The 17,640-nt window shown below is 50.4% G+C and overlaps 6 protein-coding genes across 8 annotated transcripts; 4 read left to right on the top strand and 2 right to left on the bottom strand.

Moving 5' to 3' along the window:
- Positions 1-422: 422 nt before the first annotated feature.
- Positions 423-1,852, bottom strand: LOC121598844 (probable DNA-directed RNA polymerase I subunit RPA43). Its single transcript, XM_041926178.1, has one exon. It carries the CDS (start codon positions 1,716-1,718, stop codon positions 483-485), a length of 1,236 nt encoding a protein of 411 aa, XP_041782112.1. The 5' UTR covers positions 1,719-1,852; the 3' UTR covers positions 423-482.
- A 226-nt stretch (positions 1,853-2,078) lies between these two features.
- Positions 2,079-3,030, top strand: LOC121598848 (trafficking protein particle complex subunit 5). The gene is made up of 4 exons (XM_041926182.1): positions 2,079-2,367; positions 2,435-2,561; positions 2,638-2,820; positions 2,911-3,030. Exons 1-4 carry the CDS (start codon positions 2,198-2,200, stop codon positions 3,007-3,009), a joined length of 579 nt encoding a protein of 192 aa, XP_041782116.1. The 5' UTR covers positions 2,079-2,197; the 3' UTR covers positions 3,010-3,030.
- A 3,468-nt stretch (positions 3,031-6,498) lies between these two features.
- On the top strand, positions 6,499-11,964 carry LOC121598835 (interaptin-like). The gene is made up of 4 exons (XM_041926152.1): positions 6,499-6,601; positions 8,585-11,040; positions 11,106-11,252; positions 11,324-11,964. The coding sequence occupies exons 1-4, from the start codon at positions 6,547-6,549 to the stop codon at positions 11,573-11,575; spliced, it is 2,910 nt and encodes a 969-aa protein (XP_041782086.1). The 5' UTR covers positions 6,499-6,546; the 3' UTR covers positions 11,576-11,964.
- A 469-nt stretch (positions 11,965-12,433) lies between these two features.
- On the top strand, positions 12,434-13,272 carry LOC121598847 (exosome complex component RRP41). Its single transcript, XM_041926181.1, has one exon. The coding sequence runs from the start codon at positions 12,517-12,519 to the stop codon at positions 13,255-13,257; it is 741 nt and encodes a 246-aa protein (XP_041782115.1). The 5' UTR covers positions 12,434-12,516; the 3' UTR covers positions 13,258-13,272.
- On the bottom strand, positions 13,097-14,838 carry LOC121598845 (peptide chain release factor 1-like, mitochondrial). Its single transcript, XM_041926179.1, has one exon. The coding sequence runs from the start codon at positions 14,587-14,589 to the stop codon at positions 13,366-13,368; it is 1,224 nt and encodes a 407-aa protein (XP_041782113.1). The 5' UTR covers positions 14,590-14,838; the 3' UTR covers positions 13,097-13,365.
- Positions 14,839-15,154: 316 nt separating this feature from the next.
- LOC121598839 (ATP synthase subunit beta, mitochondrial) lies at positions 15,155-17,630 on the top strand. Of its 3 annotated transcripts, none has more exons than XM_041926171.1 (2): positions 15,155-15,243; positions 15,398-17,630. In XM_041926171.1, exon 2 carries the CDS (start codon positions 15,474-15,476, stop codon positions 16,980-16,982), a length of 1,509 nt encoding a protein of 502 aa, XP_041782105.1. In that variant the 5' UTR covers positions 15,155-15,243; positions 15,398-15,473; the 3' UTR covers positions 16,983-17,630. The 3 variants fall into 3 exon arrangements, with proteins under 3 accessions (XP_041782105.1, XP_041782103.1, XP_041782104.1); XM_041926169.1 differs by having other exon boundaries at positions 15,169-15,271; XM_041926170.1 differs by having other exon boundaries at positions 15,178-15,267.
- Positions 17,631-17,640: the final 10 nt, after the last annotated feature.

Genomic DNA, 17,640 nt, shown 5'->3' with positions numbered 1-17,640 from the left:
CACGTGCACTTGCGGCAAGCCCTAGCGGCCATTTTAAGGGCCAGTGCCGGCGCCACCCGCCGTCTGCACAGGCCACAGGTGTGTGGAGTGTCGGATGCAGCTTGGGTGTTTGTGTGTGCATGTGCAGCAAACATGCCCGCGCACACGATGCTGAAATAGTGAAACGTTCGACAGAAAATATAAAACAGATGAAAGAGCAAGATGAGGAGAATAAGAGAAACTGAGGAAAAAAAGAGAAAACGATATTTGTAAAAAGCAAATATTTATAATTCTAATAAATTATGAGAGATGAAAATAAGATCATAAGAACATTAGGCGTGCATTTTGAACTCACCTCGGCTGGCAACTTGCTGCGGGGAAAGAAAGTATTGTGAACATTTTACGTTCCTTTTTCTCAACTTTCACCCTCTTCAAGCCCGGAATTTAAGTCGTTTCTTTTTTTGTTTGTTTTATGGAAAACAAGGCTTATTACGTTCTATTATTTATTCAGCGTTTTTCTTCTTCTTTTTGCTACTTTCAGTGGGTTCCGTTTTGATGTGCACTACCGTATCGTTAAGATCGAACCGGATTTTGCGCTTTTTCGCCGGCGTCGTCGTCGTTTCACCATTGACCGCATCGGGTGAAGCCGGAGTTGCCGCACTGCCATTGAGGCGGACACCATTCGTGCCGTTCTTCTTCGACTTGGCCTTGCCTTGGGTGCTGCCGGTGGGCTGCTGCTCCACCGCGGCAGAAGGTTCGTCCTCGTCCGACGATAACACTTCCTTCTTGATTCGTACCGTTTCCACCGGCACGGTTGATTTCTGAGGTGACTTTTTCTTTTGCTTCTTCTCTTTCTTATCCTTCTTCTTTTTGTCCTTTTTGCTGCTCTTTGTGCTCTCCGTAAACTCGTCGCCAAACATTTCGCCGAGCAGCGACTTGATGAGAAGACTTCTTTCATCGTTTTCCGATTCGCTGCTGCTTGAATCGTCCATGAGTGGCATGCCGGCAGTAACACCGTTCGTTGCCGGTGGTGTTGCTGCCCTCGATACCGCTTCCGGTACCTCCTTGCTCTTTTTCGACGCTTTCTTTTTGGGTGTTTTCGGTTCCTGCTTGACGCCGGCGTCTGTCTCCATCGCGACTTCCTCTACCTCATCGCAATCCCCTCCATTCTGTGCGCCCTGTTCCGTCTTGATGCGGACCGGAATGACTCCGTTCAGCACCAGCTCACCCTCGATGACGGGCAGTTCGCTTTTCATGTCGCACGAGTTCACGGTGAACGAAATGTCCGACCCGTTCTTGAGCGCATGCAGCCTGGCGGTTTGTTTGCCCAGCTTGACCGTCACGTTGAACACCCGGTAGATGACGGCACTGACAAAATTCTTCGAGACGTAGTTCACCGTACCCCGCAAGGTCGAACCGATCCGGGGCTGAAACACGTAGTAATCGATCGTGGTACGCACGTGCAGGTACGGGCTGTCCAGCCGCAGCGCGGACAGCGCATTGTCGACGCGTATCTTCGCATACCCGAGCACGATCCCGTTCAGCTTTGCGTGGTACCGGCCGATCTTGTCCGTCACGCAGCGCTTCACACCTTTGACGATGTGCTCGCAATCACGCGGCCGCAGGCTCAGGATCTCGTTCAGCTGCACCGCGGCCACGCAGGACAGCGGATCGGCGGTCGATTTCTGCAGCTCCTCGGCGGAAAACTTGGTATATTTTGCAATCGTTGTTCGGTGCATGTTGGATGCTGGGGATGTTTTTCCTATTACGCGACACTTTTCCCGGTTTTCCTAGCTGGACATCGTTCCCCCGCTGGAAAGCGTGGTAATATTTATGTTATGATCTTGCGGCCCAGCTGTCAGACTTCAGGGACGAGTGACAGTTGCTTTGACGGATGGTGAAATATTTCAACGTCAGCGAAACACTACAACAGCACATGGTGTGTGATTTGTAAAATGCATTTTACATTTTAAATTGCGCTTGTTTTTATCAAGTTATTTACACAATATTCAATTATTTTTCTAATTTTCCCTTTATCATTAATGTAGATATCATTAGTTCTAAATTTCATTTTGAAAGTTTTCCAGTTTGCATCGTTGCACTTGTTCCCAGTTGGGTGACAGCGTTGGGTAAAAAAATGTAAACAAACCGTACTCGCTTCTGGGGAAGGAGAAAACATTCACCCGTGGAAAAGCAGTTTGTGCTCGAGCAATAAACGATGGAAAAGATTAATCTTAATCTTTCCACCCGCCCAAAGGCGAGCATCCTGGATAAGCCGCTGAGCCGCGGAAAGGGTGAGGTGTCGCTGAGCAGCTACGCCCTCCTGTTCTCCGAGCTGGTCCAGTATTCACAGAGCCGTGTCAGCACCATTCCCGACCTACAGACGAGGTAATAGTCCAAGATGCCAATGCTTTGCAGCTGCATTCTACAGCCCCGTTCCCGCTTTCAATTGCAGGCTGCACGATATGGGCAAGGATGTGGGATGCCGCATAATCGATCTTTACTTTGTGCGCGAACGCAACTCGAAGCGCGAGACGAAGCTGATCAACATGCTGCTGTTTATCAAAACTACACTGTGGAAGGTTCGCTTGCAAAACACACGCAAACGGCCATGGGGAAACGGTATGAATCATGAACAGGTTCTTTTTTTTTTAACAGACTCTCTTCGGCAAAGAGGCCGACAAGCTGGAACATGCTACCGATGATGAATGCACTTACTACATTATCGAAAAGGAACCTTTGGTGAACAAATTCATCAGCGTGCCGAAGGACAAGGGTTCGCTAAACTGTGCCGTCTTTGTGGCCGGCATCGTGCAGGCGGTACTATCAAACTGTGGTTTCGTAAGTATTGGTTGACCCCATAGCCAACACACATTTGGATGGGATTTAATTTGGGGTTTATTTTTCTTGTTGCGTCCCTCTTCCTTGTAGACATGCCAGGTTTCCGCCCACTGGCACAAAGGCACCACGTATATGGTAAAGTTTGAGGATCATGTTATCAGCAGAGACAAACAGCTGGAAGATAAATAAAAATGTATTTATTCCATATAACGCGATGCTTCCCGATAGGTAAGACAGCTTGTAGACATCAAGCGATATGATAAATTTGAAAGAAATTAAATATTTCCTTTAGTTTGAGTTCCATGCTGGATATTCCGATAGTGTGAAAGCTTCACTTGATGCTGAAATCAATCTGTAATTGTATCTAATCTAAAGCGCAATCGTTCTACAAAGTCCATCATGCTCTGTGGTAATAGAATTGCGTTAAGAATCCGTATAGTATGAAACTTTCCTTTTTTTCCTAGAAGGTCACTTTGATCATAAATCTAGCTCTTAACTCTCGTCGTTTCTATCGATAACACGTCCAATATGGCACAATAATTTGTTTCAGGCAATAACGAAAACGTTCGCTGTAGTTCTTTGACATTTGAATTTACAGGACGAATATCCTTCCATGCTCTGGTTTCAGAATGATAGTCGAATTGTGGGACAAATGTATGTTACAAACCCAACACTCGCATGTAGTAATGTGCTCTTTGGAGCGCACTCACGACTCCGGCATCATCCGAACTACTAGTTCCGCCCGGAGTCGGAGTCGTCCGGAGTCGTTGGGAGTCGTTCAGAGTTGTCCGGAGTCGCTCAGAGTCGTTCGGAGTCTGAGTTATCTCCATCCGATTTCGGAGGACTCCGAGCGACTCTAGACGACTCTGAAGGACTCCCAACGACTCCGGACGACTCCGGGCGACTCCGGGCGACTTAGGACGATTCCGGGTGATTCCTGATAATGTCGGGCGGACCTACCTTCCGGAGTCGATTCCGAAATTATAGGAGTCGGATCAGAGTCGACTCCACATTTTTGCCAACTTTACCCATAACTGATCTCATTCCTCTCTTTTTGCAGTCAGTGGAGCACAAGATGGATGAATTATCGGTGTGTAGAGTTTTTTGAGGAACTTGAATTAAAACAATGTATTTATTTGTCAATTTTGAATACTCTTCGACCAAGACAGTCCTACGATGGAGCTTTTATTTTCAACTTTTACGAAATTAGAGAACATTGTGAATCTCAATATGAAATGATTTCAGTTAAACATTATTCGATATAGTTGTACATCCAATCAATTTAACACGTTTGCATCGCAAAAATGCTCACGTTCATCCTCTTTGACTCGAATGTCTTGCGAGGTAACCCGATTTGCGGGAATTAAAGGGAAAAACTCACATGCAAAACCGGCTAGCACAATAATCCAGAAGGAGAAAAGAAAGGAAATGCAAATTTTCCATAGCCCATATTTCTAATTCTAATGCAGTCGGGCTGTCCGGGCGAGCAGATCCCCGATCCAGGAGCTACCCGAAATGGGACGACAAGCAAGCCTTGCTCTTTAAACCGGTCCCAATCCCGGCCCGGCAAATTATCATAAACATCGTTCTACAGGGCAGGACCGGCAGACCGTCCGGAAGAATTGCAAATTCGCATTCCATTTCATATCATCTTCCCGGTCGTTGGTTTTGTTTTGTTTGATCTTTCTCTTTCCTTTCTCGCTAACCATTCCGGCAAGCACCGAAACCAGCCTGTGTCTCCAGTGTCTTATCCCATTTTCCTTTCGGTTTCTTTTTCTTGCGCTCTTTCGTCCTTCGAAACCGTTCGAAGCTGAAACTGCGTATTTAATTCCCTTATTACATTATTCCTTGCTTCTTTCTTTTCGCCGTACACTTCCCTCCTTTGGCGTTTCCTTTCGCCGTGTCCTTCTTGCAAACGGGGACGATTTTTAAATAAGAAACGGCCACGAAAGATGCGAGAAAGATGCAAAAGGAAGCAAACCAGCTGATTTTTTCAGCTTTCAGTGTTGTACATAACACTACCACCACCACCACACCGACACGACGTCTTTGCTGGCGGGAGATCTCCTTCCAATCCGTTGAGGATGAACGTTTGTGTGCGGTTTGCTTCCTGCCGTCTTTGAAGAGCACGCACCCCGGGGGACAGGGGAAAAAGGTCGAAGCAAATAGGAGTTTCCCTCCAAAAAATAACCCAGGGGCAGCTGTTGTCAACTGGCATCTTGGAAAGTACGTCCCGGTGCGTTGCAATTGCAGCATTGCAGCGATTGCGACGATAAAAGACGCTTTTCAATGGAAAGCGTTTTGAATGATGTATGTTACGACAATAAGGTTTTTGTGCACACGTCGAACATCGTGGCCCTTTTTTTTTGGCGAAATCTTTTCCCCTGTTTGTGGGATGATTGATTTGGGCGAAGGTTGGAGCAATCAATTTCAATTATTCTACTTTAAATTGAATTTATTTGTACTTTACTTTTGAATCATGCAATTTGTAATTTCTATTGATAAGAACCACTTCTATGTATTTGATTAGTTTGAAGCTAAATCATCTTCTTACTTTGCACCATTTATTGCCTTTTATCTAAACCTCTTAATAATGCATGCTTATTGATCTTTTTTTTCTCCTTTTTAGGATCCAGCTGCAGACGGATTTCTTAAAGCGCAACCCGAACCCCAACATTATAATCATTGATTTACACAAACCTAACCGTCACCTACAGGAGCAGTAAAACGGTTCCTGCTACCGGCCTGTAACGATCTTTCCAGTCGCAAAACAACCAAAACCCCCTTTAAAAAGCCCGCCAACCAAGGGCCATACACCTTGGTACATAACGATATTACCCCACCGTTCCTTATCCTTACGACACGCGCCAAGAAAAAGATGTCCTGACGTCAATGTTGTGCCCTTGCTTTCCCTTCTTGCTGCCTACCTGCTTGCCGCTTTACCTCTTCATGCGTGCGACCCCTGTTTGCTGTGCCTGGACCCGCAACTTCGCTATATGCCGAGCAAACGGTATCGTTGTGTGAGTGTTCCCTCGCTCGAGGTTGCCGTTTGATCGGCACGAACGGGCAGTGTGCATTTTATTCGTAACGGAACCACAGTCAGGAGCGCATCGCTAGAGCGTCGGTTAGGCAAAGTTTCACTTGCGACTTAATTTTTCTTTCGGCCTAGTTTAGTTTAGCGAGGATTAGTGTGTGTTTGTGTTTGTTTGAGATTGTTTTATGAAACGGAAAGGGATACAGAGTTAAAGAACGATTCAGAAAGCATGTGATTTAGGAAAGTGTGAACTGAAAGCGAATTTATATCTATCCCATAACTAAATATTGCTCAATACGGATAGAGAGAGTGTGTGTGTGCGTCTATGTCCACTACAACGAACCAGCAAGTACCGATGATCCGCAAAAGTAGACAAGAACACACAAAACGGCAATAGAAAGTTGAAAAAAAAAAGAACCGGCACCATCCCGATTATGTATAAAACAAATGGTTCACCAGCCTTCTGTTAAGTTTGGTTATTTCCATTAAGTTTACCTGTTTGCCGAGAGCGAGACCCGGGAAGGGCGAGCAAAAGTTAAGCGATTTTCGTTTCGTTTTTGTGTTTGTTTCAAACATTTTTTATTTTTCGTTTTGAGCACGTTCTTGTGTTTTTCCCCCCGTTTTCGTTGTTTTTGTTTTGTATTATCGCCTCCCCCCCCCCCCCACCCGTTATCCCCCAAAACACTATATAAATGTTGAAGATGTCGTTCTCGAAGGCGAAGCTGAAGAGATTCAACGATGTGCCAGGTAAGTGTCCGTTTTGAGCTTAATTCTTTTTCCCCATACAGTCTTTCTGATCGTTCAGGTTCGATTGAATTGAACGAGGAAAACAATCCCATTAAATATTCCTTTCCCAACGAGACGTCTTCGTCACAACGGCCTACAATGCACATTCTAAGTCCCGCTCCCTTTTCGCGTGATTGTTGCATGTTGCCACTGCGCATTCATCCAACCTTCCTGCGCAACACTGTGTGTGCGTTACGCGCAGGGCCGGATATATTGCGTGAGAAAACGCGCGTACGGCGTCCCCTTGGTAACGAACGGTGATGTTTGCCCCTCGCAAACGAAACGTCCTTTTTTTCGGGCGACAACACACACACATACACGCAAAGAGGGGGAAAAGCGATTTTTACCCGTCATCAAGTATTGTGCGCACTGCTTGATTGCGTATGCTGCTGGCTTCATAGGGGCGATTTTGAGCGGACAAAGCGAAGGGACCGGATTGCAAGCTGAAGAGCTGCTAGATGGATGTGCAGCGTGAGAAAGTGTTTGAATGTAATTTCCCGCGCAAACTCGACATGAGCGACAGGGGGAGCGCTATGGAGGAATGTTATGAGGATGAGGGTAATTGATTTCTGTTCGATTCATCTTGACTGAAGAATGTTAACAAGAATAAGGAAGAGAAAGGTTGAGCTCAATTGTACAAACCCTACAGCAGTAGGCTATGCCTTAGTTAGCGTTTCACGCAACGGACGCAGGTGCGTTAAAATTCAAATTCAACACAACGGCGTGTGTCGTTCGCGCACGCGAGCGTATGTCGCTATGCACGCGACTTTCCTTTACTGCGCCCACACGACAGCAACTCTTATCGGTCTATCTTTACTACTTTATCTTTTTTTTTTTTCTTCCTCAAAGAATGTACAAATCATTCCTTCCCCCCAACGAAATAACACCGATCCGACCGTTACAAGGAACGATCGTAGCGACCACGTGCGCGCCAGTAATTACGACCAGAGCGCAGCAATTAGATGCCTCGAGGGCCGCATTTCCGGAATGGGTGCGGGATCCCTTTTTCCCCCGGTTTGAACAAGCGCTGCACACCTTTTCCAACTGTTTGTTGGTTCTTTCTCTTCCCTTTTTTCGTTACGCTAAGACTTCCATCGGGAAGAACAAGGAACGAGTTCAAAGGTGGAAGGCGCGCGCGCACACACACCTTTTCTTTGCCGCTGCGTGTGACGAACCGCATCACGCCACGGTTCACGTGCTCTGATGCGTATGATTAATGAAGTTGCGAGTGGACGGTGTTGTGTGTTGTGGAGACAAGAAAAAAAACAGTTCCTTCGTTGAGTTTTGTATCGTTTTTGTATGAGTTTTTAATTAATCATTTCTGGCTTTCTACTCAAGAAAAGGCAGAGTGTCACACTACACTTTGGGTCGTTCAATGTTCTTCATATACAATAACTATTTTTTTTCTCCCTTCCCCCGAGAATGTACATCTTCTCCTACGCCAGATTGTTTTCATGCGAGTTTTGATAGCTTTTTTGTTTGTGAGTGACGAATCCTCTTTCATTCTACGCATCAACAATGGCCAGGAAGTGTGTACGGACATTATGGCAAAAGCTGCAAGCTGTAATGCTGCTCATTGTAAGACTGGGTTAGGTTCGTCCATTAAGTGTCGAAAGATGTGGCACCAGTAATGCTTACTGGTGCGTGACCTAAAGACATCTGTCCAAACAGACCGAAGGAGGGGGGTAGATAAGGCAGTTCTCGGCTGCGCACGAGCCTAGCTGCTTAACGGTCTTAAGAATAAGTGTTGGGGGACACCCAAGTAGAGGCACAGTTTGCCGTCTGCCTTTTGTAAGACAGACCCAGCGGGACATCAATTGGTTTGAACGTTGACGAAATGCTAGCGACAAGGGAATGTCGCTTAGAGTGTTGAATTTAGCATTATTTATAACCCAATGATTTTAACCGTTTTTGTCCACTTTCTTTCCTTCTTCTCCCAACCAGCCGTTTCGTCTCCTTCAGCGTTCGCTGAGCCGAAAGAGAAGGAGCTCCCGAAGAAGTCAAAAAAGGAGGACAAAATCAAGATCGGTGGCAGCATGGACGCGGAGTCGATCAAGACGACCAAAAGCGCCCTCAGCCTGTTCCGGACGCCCTCGCTGCCCCGTCGCCTAAAGTTCAAGCACATCTCCGACCTGACGCCGAAGAAGTCCTCCGCCAAGGAGGAAAAGCTGAGCCGTCTCGCGGAGTGTGGCAGCTCGGAAAAGGCACTGGAAGTGCATTCCGCCAGCAAAGTTCCACCGATCGTGCAGCTCTACAACAAGATCGACGTTAACAAGGAAGCGCTCGCCAAAGCGCGCGAAGAAAATGAGCAGCTGCAGGCGAAGATGCAAGAGCTGCGGGCGGAGCATCAGCGGGCCGAGCTCGATCGGATGAGTTTGATTGCGGAAAAGGACAACCAGATCATGCTGCTGGAGCGTGAGCTTACGAGCATTGCGAAAGCGGACGAACTGCTGCAGCACATTGCGGAGGGCTGTCTAGAGAAGGTGAAGGAGTACGAGGGCGAGATCCGGGAGCTGCATCGCAGCTACGAGCGGCAGCTGTGCGACATGCACGACTCCAAGACGGAGCTGGAAATCCGGTACGAGGAGCTGCTGGTGGTGCACCGGATGCTGCAGAACGATTACGAGGTGATTGAGGGTGAGAACCACTTCCTGAACGAGGAGCTGGTGGCACTGCGCGAGATTCTCGAGGCGCACGATGTGGAGCTGCAGCGCAAGTCGGACGAAATTAAGCTGATGGAGGATGGGCTGAATGAGCTGGTGATCGAGGGACGGGATCTGAAGGAGCAGGTGCGCTATTTGAAGGCACAGGCCGAGGAGGATATGGTGCGGTACGTGGAGGAGGGCCGCAACACGATCCGCGAGATCGATCAGCTGCGGCAGGAGAACGCCCGGTTGCTGACGAAGCTGGCGGAGCAGGTCGCGATCGTGGCGGGCATGCAGGAGGAGCTGAACGAGCGCCAGTTCGAGATGGACGATCTGCGCAGCGACATCCGGAACGAGTTCAACCAGGAGCTGACGGCGCTGTGCAAGAAGCACGAGGCGCAGCTCGCCACCATGGCCGAGCTGAACGAGATGAAGATCAAGGAGTGCGAGTCGATCTTCGTGCTGGAAAAGTCGAAGCTGGTGAAGGAACACTCCGACCGGGTGAAGCGGCTCGAGCAGGAGCAGCAGCGCGAGCTGGAGCGGATCGGCGAGCAGGCGGAGGAGAAGATCCGCATCGCGGACATCCAGAACGAGGAGCGCGTGAAGGCGCTGGAGCTGTCGATCCAGAGCTCGATCTCGGCGGCGCTGGCCGCCGAGAAGCTGCACTGGCAGAAGGAGCTGGACAAGTGTCAGAAGATTGCGGAAACGGAGATCATGCAGTGCGAGTTCGAGAAGCGCGACCTGCGCACCCTCTGGGAGGCATCGAACGAGGTGATCAAGGAGAACGAGAACAGGCTGGCGGAGCTGGAGCGCCGGCTGCAGGTGGAGCTCGAGCCGGGCGCAAAGTCGCGCGACGAGCTCGAGACGGAGGCGCGCGATCTGGCCCTGGAGTGCTCGCGGCTCAAGACGGAGAAGTACAACTACCAGCTGACGCTGAACAACACCCGCTCGACGGTGAACATCTTGATGGAGCGGTTGAAAAAGTCGGACGGCGATGTGGAGCTGCTGAAGGCGGAGCTGGAGCAGGTGCTGCGCAGCAAGGCGGAGATCGAGTCGGCCAATGGCAAGCTGCGCGAGGAGCTGGTCGAGTATCAGCGTGTGCTGGGAGCGCTCCGGACCTCCTCGACCGCGCTGGAGAAGGAGATGCGCGACAAGAACGAGGTGTTCGAGAAGCTGATGAGCTCGGAGGAGGAAGCGATACTGACGGTGTCGCAGATCGGCAAGCTGTTCAGCGAGCGGATGGAGGAAAGCATGGGCCGCTATCTGGAGATGTACGAGGAGCTGAAGAAGAAGTACGATGCGCGGGAAGCGTACATCCAGGATCTGAAGGCGCTGCTGGACGAGTTTGCGAACGGCATCGAGCTGGCCCGCATCGAGCTGGACACGAAGGACAAGAAGATCTTCGAGCTCGAGAACGAGAACAAAAACATCAAGCTGGAAAACATGACGTTCCGGTTTAAGTGCGAACAGTTCGAGAAGTACAACCAGGCGGAGAGTCGGCTCGGTCAGTCGGAGCTGCCGGCGCACGGTGCTGGAGGGCCGGCGGTGGAGGAGGAGACGGTTGACGATGATGAACGGTTGGTGCCGAACTTTTTGATCGAAAACATCATCAACCAGCTGGAGCAGCAGGAACAGCAGCAGCAGCAGCAGCAGCAGCATCAGGGTGGAATGTCGGAGAAGCAACCGCTTGGTACGATCCACGAGATGATCGAGAGTGCAGGCGGTGATCAGAATGGATCAGAAATCATCGAAAAGGTAAGGAGGTTTGTAGCCCGAACATGGAACTATGTATTTTAACTGCTTTCTCTCACATTTTAAAGCTAAAGGAAACGGAAGAAAAGCTACGCATTGTGGAAGAGTTTGCCAAAGAGACCTCGGACAAGTACACGGAGCTGCTGGAAAATCAGAACAATCGCCAGAAGATGAAGAACCTGGAATGCAATAAGGATCAACAGCAGCTCAAAGCGGTACGTTTTATCTTAACCAGGTGGAAAATGTATACTAAAGGTCCTCTTTTTCCTCTCCCCATTCTCTGTAGAAAATTGCCAAACTGCAAGAGCTGAACAAGAAGCAGGAAAACACCATCCAGAACCTTCAACAGCAACTGTCCACCTTCGATTCACCCCAGAAGCTGAACGGTTCGATCAAGTACCTGTCGGCAACGGCCAGCCCGAAGACGCCGAAGAAGCAGCTGATCGTGTCACCGTTCCCCGGCAAGGAGAACCGCTCGCCGGCCCAGATCGGTGTGTTCAGCCCACGGTCGAACGTGCTGCGGGCACGCAACAACTAATTGTGATCGGCCAACGGTTGTGCTGGTATGGTTGGCACAATGGTATGAAACTGAGATGGTCAGAGGTTTCCTTCCTCGTAACGGCGGCTGCGAGATGCGATGTAAACGAAGATGTAAATTTAAAATTATTTATTTCCGCCCTACGCTCTTTCCGCAGTAAGAGCTCTTCCCATTTCCCCTTTAATCCTACTTGTGCTTCTCGAACCGTGGATGGAAAGGAAACATAGTGACCGAAAAACAGATACAGACATTCTTACACCCGATACGTGTGAAGAATAAATCAGAAAAATTTAGAAAAAAAATATTACAAATTTCATACTTTTGGCTTACGAAATGAAAGAACAGATAGCATGTGAAAGTCATGTAATGTAGGAATGTAATAAATAAACACTTGCTCTTACCTACTAATAAACTCGATCTACTAAATGTTTTTGTACGGTTTGATGGGTTGACCGACAGGTCCGAACGAGTGTGTCCTACATTCTTTTGGAAGATCGATGTAACGAATTGATAAAGCTAATAAAGCCTTTAGATAAAGCCTTTATAGTTATAGTCATTTTCTTGGCGTCAAGTAAAGTACGCTAAGAGCATTCTGCTGTTTCTTATCACTTCATCAGGCAAGTCAGTTTCTCTTGGCATTGCATTAATTAACTGTGTTTTAAATCAACATACTTTCCGTTACAAAATTTGAAATTGATAACGACGTGCACGTGTGTGCATTCAGCACATTCAGCATTTAAAAAAAAGTGCTGTAAATTTGAAATTTAACAATTATGACCAAAACTGCGCCACCACAGCCTACTGTGCTCACAAGCACGCGGCAACACGCGAACTGTCAAAACAGTGTAAATAAATAAACTCGCAACCGCCACGGGTAAACACGCCGGTCGCCGCACACTCTTTCGCTGCTTTTGTTACAATTTTAGCCTTCCCCGCACACAATGGAGCTACTCTCGGACCAGGGCCTTCGGTTGGATGGCCGGCGAGCGAACGAACTGCGCCAGATACACTGCAAAATGGGTGTCTTCAGCCAACCGGACGGTAGCGCTTACGTCGAGCAGGGCAACACCAAGGTACTGGCGGCCGTCTACGGACCACATCAAGCATCCTCGAAGCGGAGCAACTTTGACGAGGCGATCGTCAACTGCCAGTACAGCATGGCCACGTTTTCGACGGGCGAACGGAAGAAGCGACCGCGCGGCGATCGCAAATCGCAGGAAATGACGATCCACCTGAAGCAGGCGCTCAGTGCCTCGATCAAGATGGAGCTTTACCCCCGGTCACAGATCGATGTATACATCGAGGTGCTGCAGGCGGACGGTGGTAACTACTGCGCGTCGGTCAATGCGGCCACCCTGGCCCTGATCGATGCGGGCATCTGTTTGAAGGAGTACGTGTGTGCCTGCACCGCGTCGCTTGCGAACGGGAACGTGCCGCTGATGGATGTGTCCCATCTGGAGGAAACGAGCGGTGGGCCGACGCTTACGGTCGCCTCGCTACCGAGCAGCGGGAAGATTGCTTTCATGGAAATGTCGCAACGATTCCATCTGGACCATCTGCCGAAGGTGCTCGAGACGGCACTGAAAGGCTGCCGGGAGGTGCAGAACGTCATCGACCAGACAGTGCGCGAGCACGTCACTTACCTCGGACAGGCCGGTGGGTGGGGAAATGTTCACAAATAAACCAAATTTCGAATGTGCAACGAAAACACTTCACTGTTTGGTTGTAACGTGTGTTTTCTACTTCAAAGCGTGCGACTAGGCGATTAAGGAAGGGAATGGAATACAGTTTCACTGCTCACACTCCCGCTTGATGATGTCCATCAGCTGCTTCCGGCGCTGGGAGCGTCGCAGCTTCTCGATCATGTCGTCCAACTGTTCGCCACCCTCCAGAAAGCCCTTCAGGTTGTGCGCAGTGCCTCCCTCTATCCGGTGGTCCGTAATACGATCCTGATTGAAGTTGTACGTGCGAATCTTCTCGTTGCGCAGACTCTGACCGACCTGCGACTTCTTGAGCGCTTGCGTACTGCTAAACCGTGCCTCAAGCTCGATCTGCATCAACTTGGCGGTCAGCTTCTGTTTCGCTATTTCGCGATTCTTCTGCTGCGATCGTTCCGTTTGGCACTCGACGGCAATGCCCGTGGGCAAATGCACGATCCGGACCGCACTGTCCGTAGTGTTCACGTGCTGTCCCCCGGCTCCGCTTGCGCGCTTCGTTTCGATCTTTAGATCCTTCTCCTTCAGCTCGACCTGAAAATCGTCCGGCCGGGGAATGATGGACACGGTGACGGTGCTGGTGTGTATGCGGCCAGATTTCTCCGTCGCCGGGATGCGCTGCACCCGATGGACGCCTCCCTCGTGCTTCAGGTAGCGGTACGCATCCGGCCCGCTGATGACCGTGGTCGCGTGTCTCGTCCCGCCAATGTCCGTATCCTCCGTCTGGAGCATCTCCACCTCCCACCCTTTGTACTCCACGTACCCACAGTACATGTCGAACAGTTCGCGGGCAAACAGCATCGCTTCCTGGCCACCGACACCGGCCGTTACCTCCATGATGAGCGAACCGTAGTCTTCCTCGTCGTCCATCGACAGAATGCCGTTCAGAATTTCGCTGTCCAGCCGGAACAGAATGCTTCCGTACGCTTCCCGCTCCTCCTTCAGCAGCTGCACCATCTCGTCGTCCTTGTCGTCCTTCAGCTCCTTGAGCGAGCTGAGATTGTCCACGATTATCTTGCGCTGCTCGTACATCTCCACCACGTTCGACAGCAGCAGCATGCGCTGGATGTCCTTTCGGGTGCGTTGCTCCTGCACCTTCAGCGCGTAGTACTCCAGGCGCAGCCGTTCGAGGTACTTCTGTATTTTGTCGTCCGATATTTGAAACAGTGCACCGTTGGGATGGGCCGCCTGGCAGAGGCTCCTCCTGATCGGTAGGCTCGTTCGAAGCCGGTTGCATTGCAGCGAGGTGGTGAGCTTACTCCCCACCTGAACGATGCGGGATAACCGGTTCAGCAGCATTTTAGTTTAATAACTCTGCCAGCCAATAACGGATATATTCGGTAGTTACGTTCGAGAAAGATAAATATTGCTCGTGCTCTTTGCGGTAAAATTTGCCGCATTTGTTTACGTTCGTTCAATTTCTAGGTGGAGTTTTTTAACCCTCTCGAATGACGTTTGGGAAAATGTTTTTACTGCTTCGTTGAATGTTTGAAACAATCGAAGCATAGCTAGAAGACGAAAATTTCTAAATTTGATTGGTGATTTGGTTATGAATGTGTTGAAATAGGTTTCTTATTTGATTAATAAAGCATTTTGATGAAATTCTGCTGCTTGATAACGGTATCTCCTCGCTGAATGTAGGTTTTGTATGAACATGAAATGGACCAAATAATTGAAACAAGGTCTTAAAATACTTCAAACATCAATTGTATTGCTGTTTAATCAAGAGCTCTGTGTAATTTTTCCAAAAAATACACAAAACATTCAAACACCCAACCGCAAATTGCAGCTGGTCGAAATTCGAACATTCAACATTTGACATTCGAAACGTCACTCAAGCTTCGTGCCGGGCTCGGGCCCCGTTCGGGCCGGCTTCGTGCGTGACGTTTATAGTGCGCCGGGGTCGAATCCAGTTCTGTCCATTTATTCTCTCTTTTCATTTTCCCCGAGTAGGTACGTCGTCGTCCACCGCAAAAGGCAGGTTAGGTTTTACATAACCACCTTCTCACTTTTTTCATCCCGGCCACCATCTTGTTAGATAACCAGTGTGTGTGCAGTGTGCGAGTGCTAATTTTCCACCGGCTTTTTTGTCTCTCCCCCATTCCAGACGGCCCCGTTCGTACCAGCGAAACCGAAAAAACACCATAAATCCGGGCGAAAGGGTGTGACATTCGAGAAAAGAGATGTTTTCCTCGATGAAAACGCTCATGTCCGCGGCGACCAGGCCGATCTTGGCCCGGTCGTACGCGGCAAAGGCGGCGGTGAATGCCGCGGCCGGAGCGCAGGGTAAGGTAGTGGCCGTCATCGGTGCCGTCGTGGACGTGCAGTTCGACGAGCAGCTGCCCCCGATTCTGAACGCGCTGGAGGTGCAGGGCCGCAGCGCCCGGCTGGTGCTGGAGGTTGCGCAACATCTGGGTGAGAACACGGTGCGCACCATTGCCATGGACGGTACGGAGGGTCTGGTGCGTGGGCAGCGCGTGCTGGACACCGGTTCGCCCATCCGTATCCCGGTCGGGGCGGAGACGCTCGGTCGCATCATTAACGTGATCGGCGAGCCGATCGATGAGCGCGGCCCGATCGACACGAACCTGTCGGCGCCGATCCACGCCGAGGCGCCCGAGTTCATCGAGATGAGCGTCGAGCAGGAGATCCTGGTGACGGGCATCAAGGTGGTGGACCTGCTGGCCCCGTACGCGAAGGGCGGCAAGATCGGCCTGTTCGGTGGTGCCGGCGTCGGCAAGACCGTACTCATCATGGAGCTGATCAACAACGTCGCCAAGGCGCACGGTGGCTACTCCGTGTTTGCCGGCGTCGGCGAGCGCACCCGCGAGGGTAACGATCTGTACAACGAGATGATTGAGGGTGGTGTCATCTCGCTGAAGGACAAGTCGTCCAAGGTCGCGCTGGTGTACGGCCAGATGAACGAGCCGCCGGGCGCCCGTGCCCGTGTCGCGCTGACCGGCCTGACCGTGGCCGAGTACTTCCGCGACCAGGAGGGTCAGGATGTGCTGCTGTTCATCGACAACATCTTCCGCTTCACCCAGGCCGGTTCGGAGGTGTCTGCCCTGCTGGGTCGTATCCCGTCCGCCGTCGGTTACCAGCCGACCCTGGCCACGGACATGGGTAGCATGCAGGAGCGCATCACCACCACGAAGAAGGGTTCGATCACGTCGGTGCAGGCCATCTACGTGCCCGCTGACGATCTGACCGATCCGGCTCCGGCCACCACCTTCGCTCACTTGGACGCCACCACCGTGCTGTCGCGTGCCATCGCCGAGCTGGGCATCTACCCGGCGGTCGATCCGCTCGATTCGACCTCGCGTATCATGGACCCGAACATCATCGGCGCCGAGCACTACAACATCGCCCGTGGCGTGCAGAAGATCCTGCAGGACTACAAGTCGCTCCAGGACATCATCGCTATCCTGGGTATGGATGAGTTGTCCGAGGAGGACAAGCTGACGGTTGCCCGCGCCCGCAAGATCCAGCGCTTCCTGTCGCAGCCGTTCCAGGTCGCCGAGGTGTTCACCGGCCACGCCGGCAAGCTGGTGCCGCTGGAGGAAACCATCAAGGGCTTCACCAAGATCCTGAACGGTGAGCTCGACCATCTGCCGGAGGTGGCCTTCTACATGGTCGGCCCGATCGAGGAGGTCGTCGAGAAGGCGGAGCGTCTGGCCAAGGAGGCTGCCTAAGGTGGCTGAGCCCTCTTCACAGCAAACGCCTGCTGCCATTATCGAATTACGAACGGTGCGCAGCTAACCAACACCACCACCACCACCACCAACCTGTACTGCTGCCATTCGTCAAAGCAAAAAAAGCGGTTCCAAAACTGGCCGTTAGATTTTACTTAGAGAAGAGAATGCGTTTTGACCAGCGAAGAGAAAACCATCAGAAATCGTGGAGCACGAAAGTCGATTTGAAACAACTCAATCCCGTCACCACCAACACACACCACCATCTCTTACGAAACAACTCGAGCTGCGATTCTAACGTGCGCGCGTAACGACTGCCTTTCAAGACAAATCAGTGTGTGTATGTGTGGAATGAGCTGACCAGCGTGAAATCCGGCAATGCACCTCCTCCCAAACACTACCATCCATCGCAGCGGATTTTGCAGCGGGTCACCACATTCGGTCATAATCGTTGTTAGAAAAAAGAAAAAGATGCAGCCAATCGAATCGAAGAACATCCTAATCTATGAACGACGAACGAGGGAGAGAGAGAGAGCAAAGAACACGACTCTTAAGGTTCGGTTTTTTGTTGGTGCAAGAGTGTGGGGTAAATGTAGTGTGTATTTGTTGTTTTAAATTCGTTCGAAAATACACGTAATCGATAACAGAGTTTGTCGTC

The sequence above is a fragment of the Anopheles merus genome, chromosome 3L (assembly GCF_017562075.2).
Source record: "Anopheles merus strain MAF chromosome 3L, AmerM5.1, whole genome shotgun sequence".
Taxonomy (NCBI): Eukaryota; Metazoa; Arthropoda; class Insecta; order Diptera; family Culicidae; genus Anopheles; species Anopheles merus.
This window is presented reverse-complemented; position numbering and strand designations above follow the sequence as displayed.